General features: G+C 41.3%; 1 protein-coding gene across 1 annotated transcript; it reads right to left on the bottom strand.

Annotated features, from left to right (window-relative positions):
- Positions 1–12,802: 12,802 nt before the first annotated feature.
- Positions 12,803–14,870, bottom strand: LOC139071457 (uncharacterized). The gene is made up of 2 exons (XM_070553952.1): positions 12,909–14,870; positions 12,803–12,828 (listed from the first exon to the last, which is right to left on the bottom strand). The coding sequence occupies exons 1-2, from the start codon at positions 14,344–14,346 to the stop codon at positions 12,818–12,820; spliced, it is 1,449 nt and encodes a 482-aa protein (XP_070410053.1). The 5' UTR covers positions 14,347–14,870; the 3' UTR covers positions 12,803–12,817.
- Between the last annotated feature and the right edge of the window lie 1,168 nt (positions 14,871–16,038).

Raw genomic sequence — 16,038 nt, 5'->3', positions numbered from 1 at the left:
ATATCAAAAGGGACTTGAAAGTAAATGTAAAGCTTACTGAAAAAATGCCCCACATATAAAAGTCTCCCCAATTAAACTCAGCCCACTGGCTCACATGGGGAAATCAGGATTTAGTCAGGCTGAGTCTGAAGACTAGAAGCTTTTTCATCAGAGGCGTGTTTCTCTGTACAACAACAACAAAAGCTTTTAAAAGCCTGAAGATTAGCAGATTTACCAAACAGAATCCATTATTACTATAAGCCAAATAAAAACATGTATTCCAAAGTATTTGGAAATTATTATAAAGTACAAAGACCACCATCTGAATACAGAGTCAAAAGTTTCCACCATATTAGAATAATTTTGATAGTCATTGATTATGGATCCTCAGTGAATTATTTCATTCATACAAAGACTTCCTTCAATGAACATTAGAATTAGAGGGTTTTATCCTAGAGTGGACCTTTTGTGTGTTTTAGTGATGGTTCCATAGATGCCCAGAACAGATGGATTAGAGAATTTCTTGAGAGATAACTTTTCATGATTTTATTTTTTTGTGTGTCATTAAATGAGAAATTTCAGAATTCAGATGTGCCTGAATCAGGAAGTCTTAGTCAGCTGTAAGAGAAACTAGCAGCAGACGGCAGGATTTTGATTCTTATTTCCTGACATTTGGACGTCTTGCTTCTGACTGGAAAAAAGTAATGCGACTATACCACTGACTCCATTTCAAGGTTTGGGATGGACGGAGGTGACGTGTCCCCACCAACAATTTGACATCCTCCATTTAAAAAAAAGCCATTCAATGCCTCATTACCCAAGCGATGCAGAGAGGGTTCAGTGATGTTATCTCCTCGAACTCCTCCTTCCTCCGTAATGCATATGACCAGTGTGATTGGCTGCACATGCTGTCACGTGAGACTCTCATGAGACAAACTATGTCGGTTGTTAGCAGAGTCAAAGCTTGAAGGAAAACGTTGTAATTGTGCACAACCCTCCTGAGTTTGCTGTGCAATGTGACTGACACGTGGGGGTAGGAGACTGTTTTCATGCTTAGCCCGCATAAAAAACTTGGTGACCAATTATAATCAGAAAAATAATACAAAATGTTTTTGCATTTATTCACATTTTTCCACAGAATTCATTACTTTTATTTTATTACGGTGTTTGTTCAGAAGTCGAAACAAATCTACAAATTGCTATTGTATAATTGTTTGTAGCTTCATGTCTACGGGTGTTACATTTTTTTCATCTTCAGTCCTTCTCAATCGTTAAACTATTTTCAGGATGTAAGAGTGTGGGTTTTTGTTGTTCACTTTCTCCTTATTCTGTATTTCTTGCTTCATATTTTGAGCCACCTGACCTGATCTGAACTCGTACCCCACCTGCAGGTCCAGTCAATCTGTTATAGCTTTCACCAGATGTGACCAGATTGCCACCATTACCTGCGTGTGTTTTTGTCAAGTTAAGATTGCTCACATATTTTATTTTTGTCAGTAGCCGTGGCTACATTGTAGCTCATGCCCACCAGTGTGTGAATGTGTGAGTGAATGGGTGAATGACTGATTGTGTTGTGAAGCACCTTGGAGGGTTGTAGAACCCTAAGAAGGCACTACACAAATACAGGCTATTTACCTCCAATTTCTACGTTAAACCAGATGTCCCTTCTGTTCATAAGAAAAGATGGGACTATTAGTACGGACACTCATTAGTGCTTTTTCTCATATCTCAAAGCCCAGCTACTGGCTCTATAAGCTATATTTAAAGTCACGCCGGTAGGACTCTATTCCCAGTAATAATGTGCTTTTACATCATTTTGTCGTTGCCTTTATCTTTAGTTTCTTAAGGAGTAGGCAGCACACAAAGCCATTAGAGACACGGTAACTTCCTATATAATTAGACAGCAAAAGACTGGATGCTTGGTGCACCATGGGGCAGACCCACTTACACAATCACTCATCCCACCGATGAGGGGTGTTTTGTATGCTAGCAATTAATTGAAATGATTACAATTTACTACAACAGGGTGTTTGAATCTGTCAGAGATCTGACCAAACCCTTGAATGTCATTTGCTTATGAGGTTGAGAATGTTCGCTCAGTCTTCTTGGACTTGTGTTTTTAGATGGAGTTGAACTTTTAGAATGCTTTGTCTTATTATTAGCTTGATGATGAAAGCAGCTGGCTAAAATGCAGTTTTGTTTAAAAACAAATGGAATGATTGATGTTCAGAATCAAGTTGTGTTTTATTCACAGTTGTTTGTCTAATACTGAACATTAGGGATGAGTGAGTACACCACTATCCGTATCTGTATCTGTTCAACCAACTTAATTATCTGTATCTGTATCTGTACTCGGAATGGGCGTGGCATGACCCGGACGTGGGTGTGGTTTACATCAACATGTTATTTTAAGTCTTAAATTGATATGGAATGATCAGAAGTTGATATGTGTATTGTTTATTTGAAAACTATTTACAGAGCAACCTCAGAATTGAGATTAAATATTATTGATCACAATAGTAAAGAAACTATTACAGAACAAGTGTTTCAATAAAATCAGAACATTAATATTTAAGTGCATGGATTAACACATCTGAACTCATGCAGTAGGAACTAGGAAATATGAAATGCTAGAACCAGACACAACTTTATGTATATTTTTTATTTTAATTTGTTTAAACTGATTTTTTTCTTAACGTTCTTGGCATTTTCCCACACAAAGTTAAACAAAACAATGTTGATTAAGGTGTGTGTGTCTGAGAGAGATAGAGAGGGTGAGAGGGAGAGAGATAGAGTTAAAAAAAAATTTTTAAAAACCCAACCGGAGTGAGTGACTGATGCAGCACATCAGCTCTGTCTTGTCAAATGCACCATGTAAGTTACGAAAAAAATAACTTTAAATATTCAACCGAAAAAGAGGCAAGCTGAAGAAAACCTAGGGAAAACTGAAGAAACGTGAGCAACAGTGAAGCAATCACAGCGAGATCCGTTACTGCCTGTGTGTGTGCGTGGATGAGCCGGACGGACTGCGCTCCCGGCCGGCTAGAGAGTTTTGTGTGTAGGGGGGGGCGGGCGCTCTATGTGACTGGCCAATCACAGAGCGTGAAGACAGTCAGTTACCCAATGAGGATTTTCCTTCAGCACGATTACAGATATTTACGAGGTTTTCTCGTTTCATGCTCGTATTCGTCAAAAATGCTTTATCCGTACCGAGTATCCGGCTCATCCCTACTGAACATACAGTTTATCACAAACAAACATTTTTTGGGGAAACCACGAGATTTACAAATTTACTGTTTTCACGTGGATCAATTAAATTTCAAGGAATGTTTATTGTTTCATTTATTTTTGTAATTTTCATTTCACTGAATGCTGCTGCCATTTTAATGCACTCTTGTATAACCAACAGACCAAAGGCAGACTTTACTTTGTTTTGGAGACGGTTAATATATGCTCATACTTACTCTGCTAAACTCAGAATAAACTGCTCTACCAACAATTAATAAATAAATAAGGTTCAGTCAGGGGAAAAAAAATATTGTTTAACTAAAAACTTCTAAAAAGGCTGATTTATTTAAGCAACACTTAAATAAAAAGTTGCTTATTTTTTTCCAGAAATATACCAAGTTGTACATCAACCTAAAGCTTTTCTTGGGTTATTTTTTTTTTTTCAGGGAAAGAGGAAAAGGTCAAGGTAAAGTTTCTACTTCCTTTTATAAGCTGCATGGCCTCAATTCTAACAGGATGTGTACCCCATAATACTTCTTTACCTTTAGAATTGTCTAAACCATTTTTGAAAAAAGACACCGAGCATAGATATTCCATCCATCCAGGGATTTCTTCCTACAAGGGATTTTTCAGGAAAACTTCTAAAGGTAGGTGATCAGGTGGCATTGAAAGATACCCAAGCCAGGGGGTGACTCAGGCTCTTCTCTGAGCTGCCCCTTCATGAAATAGCTTATCCTATCACTTTGGCTGAGCCACGCCACACAAAAAGTCCCACATGTCGCTTGTATTTAGAGATCTTGTTCTTTTGGTCATGATCCAAATTTCATGACAATAGGTGAGGCTTGGAGATGTAAGAGTGAATATGACTTTCTTTCTTTAGGTTCAGCTACTCATCATTACCAACCAATGGAACATCCTCAGTCCTGCAGATGAGCCACCAGTTTGTTGGTCTATTTATCACTCCATTCTTCTATCATCCAATGCCAAGAAATGGAAACCGTTGATTTTTTTTCTTGAGGAAAAGACTCACTTCCAATTCGAAGGGAAGATTTAATATTTTTCTAGTTGAATATATGAATAAAACTTTGATTAATTGCTTGAACACATCTCACCAACATTATAAAATTCAGTGTAAAACTGCAGTTGGAGATTTCTTCTTGTTTTAGGGAAGTTTTCCTCTCCACTGTTGCTACATCCTTGATTAGTAAGGGTACTGCTGTATAGTCTCTGACACAAGTCAGTGACTCGATGATGGGTTTCCTGACTTAGGAAACCTAACTAATTGGCTTAATGAGCTAAACGCAATTGGAACACGCACTTTGTGAAGCGCCTTGAGACGGCTCTTGTTGTGATTTGGTGCTATAAATAAACTGAATTATTTGAAATTGACTTATGTGTGGTGACTATAAGCAGCAATGATTTATATAGAATGACTTAAAAATGGTATTTTAGATTAGAAAACTGTTAACGTGTCTATAATGAAATGCAAATATATGAGTTTGCATTAATGAGGAGATATCCAGTAAGGCAAATTTACTATACAGCAGAATTATAAATAAATGTAGCCAGCATGGTGCGATTTGTGGTCCCCAATGGTCTGAGCACTGTCACCCTCAGGCTATCTCAAACTACACATCAAGTAGTCATGCTTAGCAACCCAGAGGCTTTTTTGCGCTGAAATGTTTTTTTTTCCTTCTTGTTTTGATCCACTAGCTGTTGGAGTCACCGCCCAAGGCCAAGCAGGCGGAAAGCATAAGGCCAGGTTGGTACCATATTTAGATTTCTTCCAAGACTCAGTAAGCCCATTTGTCCTAATGGATTCAAGATGTGTGCCTGGACCAGGATGGGGATCATTAAGTAATCTCTCTGTGTCTTTCTACACACCCTCTCACCTTTGTACTTTGTCCATGGATGCTCTTACAGTGGGTCAATTTATGTTTCTATTTAGAGAAACCGGATCTAATATCCTGGATTTTATGCAGGAAAAAGTTTTGAAACTCATTGCAAAGAGTCCCTGTAGAGTGAGAAGAGTTGGGAGATTCTCTAAGGGATAGTACAGAGGTGAGGACACTGTACAGGCTCTTATGGTCGTTTTTATGCCTAGTGATTATATTTGCAAAATATCTATTTCTAGCTGTGCGGACAGCTTTCTGATAGCGGGTCAATGAATCCTTGAATAATTGGTAGGAGATTTGCAGCTTGTCCTTCCGCCACGGGCGTTTGCAGACCCTACATTGGCGTCTTAGGGCACGAGTCTCCTCATTGAGCCAAGGGTCTGCCACAGTTTTTATGCCTGGATTTTAGAGGAGCGACTGCATTTAAAACAGTTGAGCAGGTAGAGTTGAAAGAGGTCAGCAGCTCCTCAACTCCTACACAGGTGGAATCAGGTTGGGAAGTGGATAGAGTCGCAGCTGTTGCCTAGTGGATGGAGGTGTCAAGCCACATATATTAAAAATAATAGGAGAATGATCAGAGATACATGCAGAGTCAACAATCAGATCAGAGATACAGATCCCAAATTACAAAACCAAGTCTAAAATGTGCGATCCTGAATGGGTGGGTGACTGGACCTGTTGCTGGAGACCAAAACAATCTAAAATTTCTAAAAAGCCACCAACAAGATGTTTGTCAGTGTTGGGTAATTTGTCTTTTCCATAACCCTTTACCTGAAATAAACACACCAAATACAAAGAGGAGTTCATTTTACACTGTCTCACCAAACAGCGGAGAGAAGGCAATGCACAACTCCCTCCAGAGCTGTTTCCATCGTCTCCCCCACCCCTCTCAGCTCAACAGAGGTTTTCATTGAACAATGGGATGGAGGGCGGGCTTCCTCAAGTTTCAGTTACAGACTCGTCTCCTAGGAAACCATATTCCAGAGATAACAGCACAGCAGGCTTACAGAGGAATCATTTACAGAGGAATTACACACAGTCAAAATACACACACAATTCTTCAGCTGACCGGTAACTTCATCAACATTCTTCAGAATCAGCTGACCGGGGTACCTTAATCAACACATATTGTTGGACCTTCATCTTGTCTCAGGAAGTTGGGTGATCACAGAGGCCATTCTTCACCACTCTAAAATGTGATCAAAGAAGATTGATGACCTTTCATTTAAACAAATACCTATCATGTCCTGCAACGTTCTTCTCAAGAAGGTACATAAAATACAGAAAAAACCTATTAGTCAGGGCAGCAAACATGTATATGAAAATCACCAAGAATAATCCCACGGTCATATTTTGGAAGAAAGTCTGTTAAAAGATCAGAAAATTCCGATAAAAAGTTTGAATTGTACTTAGGTGGGCGATAGCAGAGAATAAACCGCAGCAGAGGACTAAAGTCCACCTCAAAAGCCATAAACTCAAAGCTGGTTGGAGTCACCGGTATAGTAAGTTTTTTACGATGGAAAGAGGATCTGAACATGGTTAGTAATCCACCACCACGACCAGTGAGCCTGGGCTCGTTCAGAACCTGACAGTCTGAAGAACAGAGCTCTGACAGAGCAGCTGACTCACCAGGAAGAACCCAGGTCTCGTTCATGCAGAATAATGTCACCTCATGCTGGAAAAAATAATCCCTTAAAATGAGGATTTTATTCCCAATTGACCGGACGTTTAGGAGAGCTACCCTGAAGACCGGTGGAAGACCCAAATCAGCTGACCGGGGTGACTGGGCCGCTTGAGCCACCGTAGGATAGCAAAGGTTAGCTTGGTTGATGCCCCATTGCATCCACGGGTTGGTGGTTGAGGCATTCCAGCCACCGGATTCCCCAGAGAATCTTCGACAGAGCGATGGAAAGCGGAAGGTCCGATTATCTCCATGTATCAATTCTGGTGACAGGTGAGGTTTACATCCCATGCACAAATGGCCGGAGAAGGCTCTGAGCCGCACTTTTGAACCCCCGCATTTGCTATGTCTGCGGTGTTTCCTTGGTAGCCACGCCGGGCGGGGAGAGCGAAGCAGCAGAGCTGGGACCGCCGTAAACAGCGGGGCGAAGGACCGTCTTAGATCCGAACAGCGGTGATAGGCAAATCCAAGTTTATGCAGAAGTTCAAGAAGGGTGAGGCGATCATAGCAAACATTTGAGCTAATATCCACCAAAGAGCAACACAGGAAAATAAAAAGCAAAAACAATTGGGAGAGCAGAGGGCAGGCCATGGACGGCGCCATCTTGTGCAACCAACCATGATGAACTCATGATTGAGCATGACCACTGGAAGCTGCAGAATGTTGGGTTAGAGACTCTCCCAAACTTCAAATTCAAATCTAGTTCCAATTCTTAAAGTTTTGATGAAGGCACCGAGTTGAAAAGGGGAAAAAAACTTTTACATTACCATAAAAACTTTACTAGTTTGGAGTTTAGAAAAAACATCAAGCTTTTATGGAAACTGTAAAATAGACAGTGAATCATTCTAAACTAAAACGGACTATGCTGGGTGTATATAAGGTAATTCTAAAGGTATATTATATATAAATAGGTCTAAAGGTATATTATAGATAAGGTAGGTCTAAAGATATATTATATATAAGTAGGTCTAAAGGTATATAAAAGTAGGTTTAAAGATATATATATATATATATATATATATATATATATATATATATATATATATATATATATATATAAGTAGGTCTAAAGGTATATTACACACAAGGTAGGTCTAAAGGTATATTATACACAAGGTAGGTCTAAATGTATATTATATACAAGTAGGTCTAAAGGTATATACTATATAAGTAGGTTTAAAGATATATTATATATAAGTAGGTCTAAAGGTATATTATAGACACGGTAGGTCTAAAGGTAAATTATATATGTAGGTCTAAAAGTATATTATATACAAGGTAGGTCTAAAGGTATATTATGTATAAGTAGGTCTAAAGGTAAATTATATATGTAGGTCTAAAGATATATTATACATAAGGTAGGTCTAAAGGTATATTACAGGTGCTGGCCAGTAAATTAGAATATCATCAAAAGGTTGAAAATATTTCAGTAATTCCATTCAAAACGTGAAACTTGTACATTATATTCATGCAATGCACACAGACCAATGTATTTCCGATGTTTATTACGTTTAATTTTGATATTTATAGGTGACAACCAATGAAAACATCAAATCTGGTATCTCAGAAAATTAGAATATTCTAAAGGCCAATGAAAAAATGTTTGTTTCTCTAATGTTGGCCAACTGAAAAGAATGAACATGAAAAGAATGTGCATGTATAGCACTCAATACTTAGTCGGGGCTCCTTTTGCCTCAATAACTGCAGTAATGCGGCGTGGCATGGACTCGATCAGTCTGTGGCACTGCTCAGGTGTTATGAGAGCCCAGGTTGCTCTGATAGTCGTCTTCAGCTCCTCTGCATTGTTGGGTCTAGCGTATTGCATCCTCCGCTTCACAATACCCCATAGATTTTCTATGGGGTTAAGGTCAGGCGAGTTTGCTGGCCAATCAAGGACAGGGATACCATGGTCCTTGAACCAGGTGCTGGTGGTTTTGGCACTGTGTGCAGGTGCCAAGTCCTGTTGAAAGGTGAAGTCTGCATCCCCATAAAGTTGGTCAGCAGCAGGAAGCATGAAGTGCTCTAAAACTTCCTGGTAGACGGCTGCATTGACCCTGGACCTCAGGAAACAGAGTGGGCCAACACTGGCAGATGACATGGCACCCCACACCATCACTGACGGTGGAAACTTTACACTGGACCTCATGCAACATGGATTCTGTGCTTCTCCGCTCTTCCTCCAGACTCTGGGTCCTTGATTTCCAAAGGAAATGCAGAACTTGCTTTCATCAGAAAACATAACTTTGGACCACTCAGCATCAGTCCAGTCCTTTTTGTCCTTGGCCCAGGCGAGACGCTTCTTGCGCTGTTTCATGTTCAAGAGTGGCTTGACACACGGAATGCGACACCTGAATCCCATGTCTTTCATGAGTCTCCTCGTGGTGGTTCTTGAAGCGCTGACTCCAGCTGCAGTCCACTCTTTGTGGATCTCCCCCACATTTTTGAATGGGTTTGTCGTCACAATTCTCTGCAGGGTGCGGTTATCCCTAGAGCTTGTACACTTTTTTCTACCACATTTTTTCCGTCCCTTTGCCTGTCTGTTAATGTGCTTGGACACAGAGCTCTGCGAACAGCCAGCTTCTTTAGCAATCACCTTTTGTGTCTTGCCCTCCTTGTGCAAGGTGTCAATGATTGTCTTTTGGACAGCTGTTAAGTCAGAAGTCTTCCCCATGATTGTGGTGCCTTCAAAACAAGACTGAGGGTCCTTTTAAAGGCCTTTGCAGGTGTTTTGAGTAAATCAGCTGATTAGAGTGGCAGCAGGTGTCTTCTATATTCAGCCTTTTCAGAATATTCTAATTTTTTGAGATACCAAATTTGGAGTTTTCATTAGTTGTCACTTATGAATATCAAATTTAAATGTAATGAACATTGGAAATACATTGGTCTGTGTGCATTGCATGAATATAATGTACAAGTTTCACGTTTTGAATGGAATTACTGAAATATTTTCAACCTTTTGATGATATTCTAATTTACTGGCCAGCACCTGTATATACTGTATAAGTAGGTCTAAAGGTATATTTAAGGTAGGTCTAAAGATATATTATATATAAGTTAGGGCAAAAGCTACATTGGAAAATGCTCTCTAAGATATCATAGGTGCTTGGTGATGGCTCTTTTTCTGCAGCACATGTTCAGAACTGGTTTGAGTCTTGCATCAACACCTTCTTTACCTTCTTATAAAGTAGCAACTTCAAAGAAGCAATATTGTTTCACATATACAGTCCCGATCAAAAGTTTGAGATTGCTTGAAAAATGGCCAGACATCATATTTGCAGTAGAGCTTCAGCATTTAACAAGAAGAAATGTGTAGCATTATGGATTTATGCTCTTTTATTGAAGAGAAACCATGCTACGTATTAATTCGGAATATTAATTTTAATAAATCAATAACCAAATGTTATATTGTTCAGAAGACTCAAAGGTTGTTTTCATCCATAAACTGCCGATAATATCTGAGTGTCTGTGTTTCAGTTCAATGAGGAAACCAGTTTGACGTTTAAAAGTTTTAATTCTTCAAATTAAACTAATGATTTTGAAATTGACAAACAGGAAATACAATCAACATTGATAACTTTGTGGGACAATCTCTTTAACAGTTGATATGCTGTTCTGGCTCAAATAGACCTTCTGATGAATTTATGAAGATTGAGAATGTTGTGATGGTGAGAGTGATATGAGCTGGGATGGGTGCGTGAGTGCATCTGATTTTGTTTCAGGAAGAACCAGGTGTCTGAGTGAAAAGTGATGGTTTGAATAAACTTAGGCTCTTAGTTGGAAAAGATGCATCAAAACGCTAAACACCGTGTTCTGTCTCACCGAATTCTTTTGGACCCTCTTTCGGATCCGGGGCGTCACCTTAGGATGTTTCATCCAGGGCACCTTGGCTGGCAGAGAAGACAAAGATGCGCTGCGACCCGGTCCAGAGTTGTCTTCGGTACACTTTGATGGTAAAGCGTTTTGTCGACGCGCTTTCTTAAGTTAATTCACTCAGAAATCAAAAGACTCGGTAATGAGTCTGCGTTAGAAGTTGCGATTCAGCTATTCTGCCTGGCGTGGCAGAAACAGCGTGAAAGGGGGGAAGAACGAGCCAACAGGCTCTGCCCCCCCTTTGGTTTTCAGGTCTGTTCTCTCTCGTTGTCCAACACGAACTGAATCAAAAGACTGAAAACTTACCAAAAACCTTTCTCTTCTCAAAGCAAAAACATGTGCGTCATCAAATGTGTCTGGATTTTACTGTGGGAAGGTGTGTGTGAATGTTTGTGTGCTTGAGTGTGAAGGTCAGTACCAAACATTCAACATTATCTACTTAAGTGTGGATTCATTAATCCATTATAATTACCCCAAAGCATAAGAACCATTCATTTGATTAAACACATTTATAATGAGCAAAATGATAATGGTTATTTTAACATTAAAATCAAGAAAAAGAAGTTTAAACTTTATGTTTTGACTTGGTCTGGGTACAACTCATGTAAACACATCTTCTGGTAGACTGCAGGTGGTTGATGTTATGGTTTCCTCCCAGACTCGCTGGCGTTCAGGTCTTAATCTGTGGGTGAAAGTTCTCAGCGACCCAGCTTTGACACAGCTGAGTCCAACACCACCTATGTGATAGAAAACCCATATTTCCTCACGTTACATACCCCCCCTTTTTGTGACGACATGGTGGTCAAGCACAGGCCACCTGCCGTTACAAACACAATAACGTGATGTACTCGTGAAGGTAGACATCCCAGATGAAGGCAGGAACGATGAAGCGTCTCCACAGGTCTCGTGTAGAAGGGAGTCTATCCTGATCAGATGATTAAGGCCAAAACTGTTGCAATCATTGTAAAGTAATCCACTTAGGAAATCTTGAAAGCTGAGCTATGCCAATAGCAGTCAATTTCATCAGCAATAATGCAAAGGTATGCAAAGGATAAGCAGCTCGTGTGCCACACGGAGCTGGGCAGATGATGTATTCCTCAGGCGTAGTCCAGGCGAAGTCCAGTGACGACCTCGACCCATCTCGAACCACGACCGAAGCCCCATGCGACAGAAAACCAGTTGAAGGATGGTGAAGACGGCCCCTCTGATGGGATGTAGTCCATACGAGCTCGGAGAAGGAGACAAAGTGAGACAGCCCACACGACAGATAGCATTTGATGCAAAACAAAGAAATCAATCAAAACCTATCTATGGGTGCCTCTGGGAAAATGTGGGTGCCTTTTGTGAATTATCTAAAGAAGAAATGTACTGCACCCTGTTCTACGTGTCATGTAAAAACGTGATGCAGTGAAAACACAAATAAAAGAAAGTAAACCCTAACTGATATGTGAAACTCAGCAGGCTGCACTAATTAAAGGCATGTATATAAAAGAAATAATAATCATGAAAATGAAGGGCAAATTGGCTTGTGGCCCTTTAAGGGAAATAGCAACAAAATAAAATTAAATTTGTAATCAAATATAAACATGCTACACAAAGCACTAATAAAAAGATAGAGATGTAAATCAGTTCTAAAAATGTAAATCAGTAGGTTAGTAATCCCTAAAGATGTGAGTTAGTAACAGGACCCTGGCTGGAGGCAGGTAACCTGAAAAAAAAAAACTCAAAGGATATCACATTTGTTAAAAATTCATCCCACAACGAGAGAATTTGTAACGGTCCACCAGTCAGTGGAAAAGAATCCGGTCAGAATAGAGTCGGTCAGAATAGAGTTTTGAATCTGGTATTGCGGACCCACAGAGACACGAGTTTGGACGTATCAGTGGGAGCAGGCTCATAAGCGATTTGGTTATCAAACTGTTTGTATCTTGTGTTACGAACCCACAGGGAAACTTGTTTGAATTTACCTGAGGGTTCCGTTTGGAACTGGAGCGAAGCTGATGGTTTAGCTGTTAGATCAGAACCTGATTTTACCCGCTCAAAGTTGTGTTGCAGCTTAACGGAGGCGACTTTGTTGTGATCAGAAATAGTAGTGAACTGGAAATGCGAAAATGATGCTCGCAAAGCGGGAGGAGGCTCCCCACCCCCCTTTTTTTTCTCAAACTTATGCCGTGTCTGTGAGACAGGAGAAGCATAACAAAGAACAGTTCTTAAGCTCCTAAAAGCCCTAATACCAAGAAGATGCACATTGTCACCTGAATCGTGCTGAAAGAGTAGGTGTTCAGATGTCCAAAGACCTGGAGGTGTTGGACTTGGAGGTTCCGAAAAGGAGTGATCCAAGGATGGTTGTGTCACGGGTGTCAAAGCAAACCTAGCCATGTTTAGAATCAGATACAGACATGATGCTAGCTTTAGGAACATGGTCTGTCCTGAAAACTGAAACCAAGAATACTTTATTCCCAAGAATGATGGAGGTTCCCACACTGAATCAGAAAAACCCGGTTTAACCAGAGTATTTACAGACTGACTAGAACTCCGCCCCGTAGAAGGTGCAGCACCTAACTCCGGGTCGGAGGTCAATGTTGTCAGCTGAATTGGTGGAAGGTCAGTGTCGATTTCTGCAATGACCCGCCCGCTCGGAGGAGGCGTTCCCCCGAACCGGTTGAAGTCCGCAACGGAAAACTCAGAGCCACTCAGCACCCCCCCTTTGTCAGGAGGGGCCCCGAGCAGAGCATCACTGCATGCACCTACACCTCCCGGGCCGGGTTGCCTTCCCGAGCCCGTGAGAGAGGTGTGCGCAGCAACCACCGAGCCACCTTTAATATCGCCACTGACCACAGGACTGCTGGAAACCGCAGGGTTTTCTGCGTCGTCGTGGTCACCTGTAAGAGAAATCACAGGAAAGAGAGCACAGAGGCCCGAGACTAAGTCACACCCCTGTGAAAGGAGAAAAGAATTGGCCACCGTATTAGCAGAGGTCACAAACTGAAAAGTGACAAGGTCATTCACATAAAGGTCAAGATGTCCGGGCACAAACCCCCCAAATGGCCTGGTAGCTCCGTCCGGAGACCACAAGCGTTTCACGGCGGCTGACGTTTCCATCACGCCCCGATAAAGAAGCTGGTTTGTGCATGAGGCGGACTGACGAGTAAAACGGACCTCTGACTGAAGCGGTGGATCACAGCCTGAAGATTGCACACCCATGCTGGAGAGATGTTCAGCCTTTAACATGGATGACAGAGGAGAAGCATTAGGAACCAAAGGGTTAAGCACAACCTGTTTGTCAGAGAGGTTAACCATAGGCTCAAGAGATTTATTCAGCTTAAAAGCAGCAGAGAAAGTGTTGTTTATTTCAAACCTTGATGTTGATGGTGGGTTTTTGACCCCCTGGAAGAAACAAAGGTAAAGAAAAAGCGTTATGACTGTAAACAGCATGCTGCTCGAATTCACGACATGAAGTGCAGACCAGAACCACCTCCGACCCAGTGCAGCTGGCACCGAACCGCAGCCACTAGTCCCCACTGTTCCCGACCGGCGGCACCCGGCTAAAACGGGCCCGTTCGGGCGGGCGGAGGGACCAGCGATGCTCGGCCGGTGAATGTCCTGCGTCTTGGCATGTTCTGGAAGCAGAACGTCAGAGAACCTTACATCAGGTGTAACAGTGCAAGAAAGATTTTGTCGTGTCTCGTCCATCTCCCATTAAGTTCAGAGCAACTCGCGTTTTTACCTTCTGAGCCGACGTAAAACTCCGGGCAGATTCCTTAATATGTCTCACTGACCGTAGCCTACTTAACTTAATGACACAGGGTAAAATAAGGAATTGTTGAGAGAGAAATGAATACACACACCTTCACAAGATGGAAGAAAAAGGCATGGAACCGAGCAACGGAGGCTGTGAAAGCCGACCCGTTCACCGGTCCAAAATAAAAATAATAAAAAAAATAACAAACCCTACGCTGCCGTGTTGGTATCAGACGGACAAACGTAGCAAAATGTAGATTCTACACACCGTAGCGATTTACAAGAATCACCGCCAATGCGGGTTTTGTGAGGACACAGACTGACTGTGCCAGAAATGATGACAATTTAACGGGACGCGTGCCCTAACTGTCTAACTGTGGCGCTAGCTTAGCTCCCCGGCCAGGCCTAGCGTTCTTTGTCTGTAGCGGCCAGACTGAAATTTCCCCGATTAACAAGTAGGCATCTCGCTCCACTTTTAATACAGACTTTTAAAAAAACGTACGCAATCTGAATGCAGTAACGCGTAACGGCTGTGCCTCGCTTTACGACGTTTACCGAGCAGTCAAGCTCCGGCAGGTGTCACCGAGCATTCCGTTTAAAAAACGCACGCAATCTGAATGCAGTAACGCGTGACGGCCATAACCCGGCTTACGACGTTTACCGTGCAATCAAGCAACAGTAGGTGCCTACGGGCATTCCGTTTAGATTCGGCTTCTATAAGTCGCTCATGCAATGGAGATATTTTCCACAATAGCTCGCCCACAGTGTCAACACACTGAGACGAAAGGTGTCCGAGAATTTAGTCTCGGTTCTGAGGTCGGAGAATTTAGTGAGCGGAACAATTTCCGGTTAAGTTCAAAATAAGACATCAAAGTGAAACACAGAGAAAAGCGTTGTTTGTAGCTTTTAGATGTAAGAAATCAGACATATCGCAGATATAGAAGACTGGATACGCTCGCCATTAAATGTAGCGTTATGGATTTATGCTCTTTTATTGAAGAGAAACCATGCTACGTATTAATTCGGAATATTAATTTTAATAAATCAATAACCAAATGTTATATTGTTCAGAAGACTCAAAGGTTGTTTTCATCCATAAACTGCCGATAATATCTGAGTGTCTGTGTTTCAGTTCAATGAGGAAACCAGTTTGACGTTTAAAAGTTTTAATTCTTCAAATTAAACTAATGATTTTGAAATTGACAAACAGGAAATACAATCAACATTGATAACTTTGTGGGACAATCTCTTTAACAGTTGATATGCTGTTCTGGCTCAAATAGACCTTCTGATGAATTTATGAAGATTGAGAATGTTGTGATGGTGAGAGTGATATGAGCTGGGATGGGTGCGTGAGTGCATCTGATTTTGTTTCAGGAAGAACCAGGTGTCTGAGTGAAAAGTGATGGTTTGAATAAACTTAGGCTCTTAGTTGGAAAAGATGCATCAAAACGCTAAACACCGTGTTCTGTCTCACCGAATTCTTTTGGACCCTCTTTCGGATCCGGGGCGTCACCTTAGGATGTTTCATCCAGGGCACCTTGGCTGGCAGAGAAGACAAAGATGCGCTGCGACCCGGTCCAGAGTTGTCCTCGGTACACTTTGATGGTAAAGCGTTTTGTCGACGCGCTTTCTTAAGTTAAT

Source organism: Nothobranchius furzeri, chromosome 8 (genome assembly GCF_043380555.1).
Source record: "Nothobranchius furzeri strain GRZ-AD chromosome 8, NfurGRZ-RIMD1, whole genome shotgun sequence".
Classification (NCBI taxonomy): domain Eukaryota; kingdom Metazoa; phylum Chordata; class Actinopteri; order Cyprinodontiformes; family Nothobranchiidae; genus Nothobranchius; species Nothobranchius furzeri.
The sequence above is the reverse complement of the archived record's forward strand: the minus strand, read 5'-3'. Positions and strand labels throughout refer to the sequence as shown.

What these genes read in the sequence shown, in the direction of transcription:
- LOC139071457 (XM_070553952.1), bottom strand. Translation starts at nt 14,346, where the DNA reads ATGGACGAGACACGACAAAATCTTTCTTGCACTGTTACACCTGATGTA.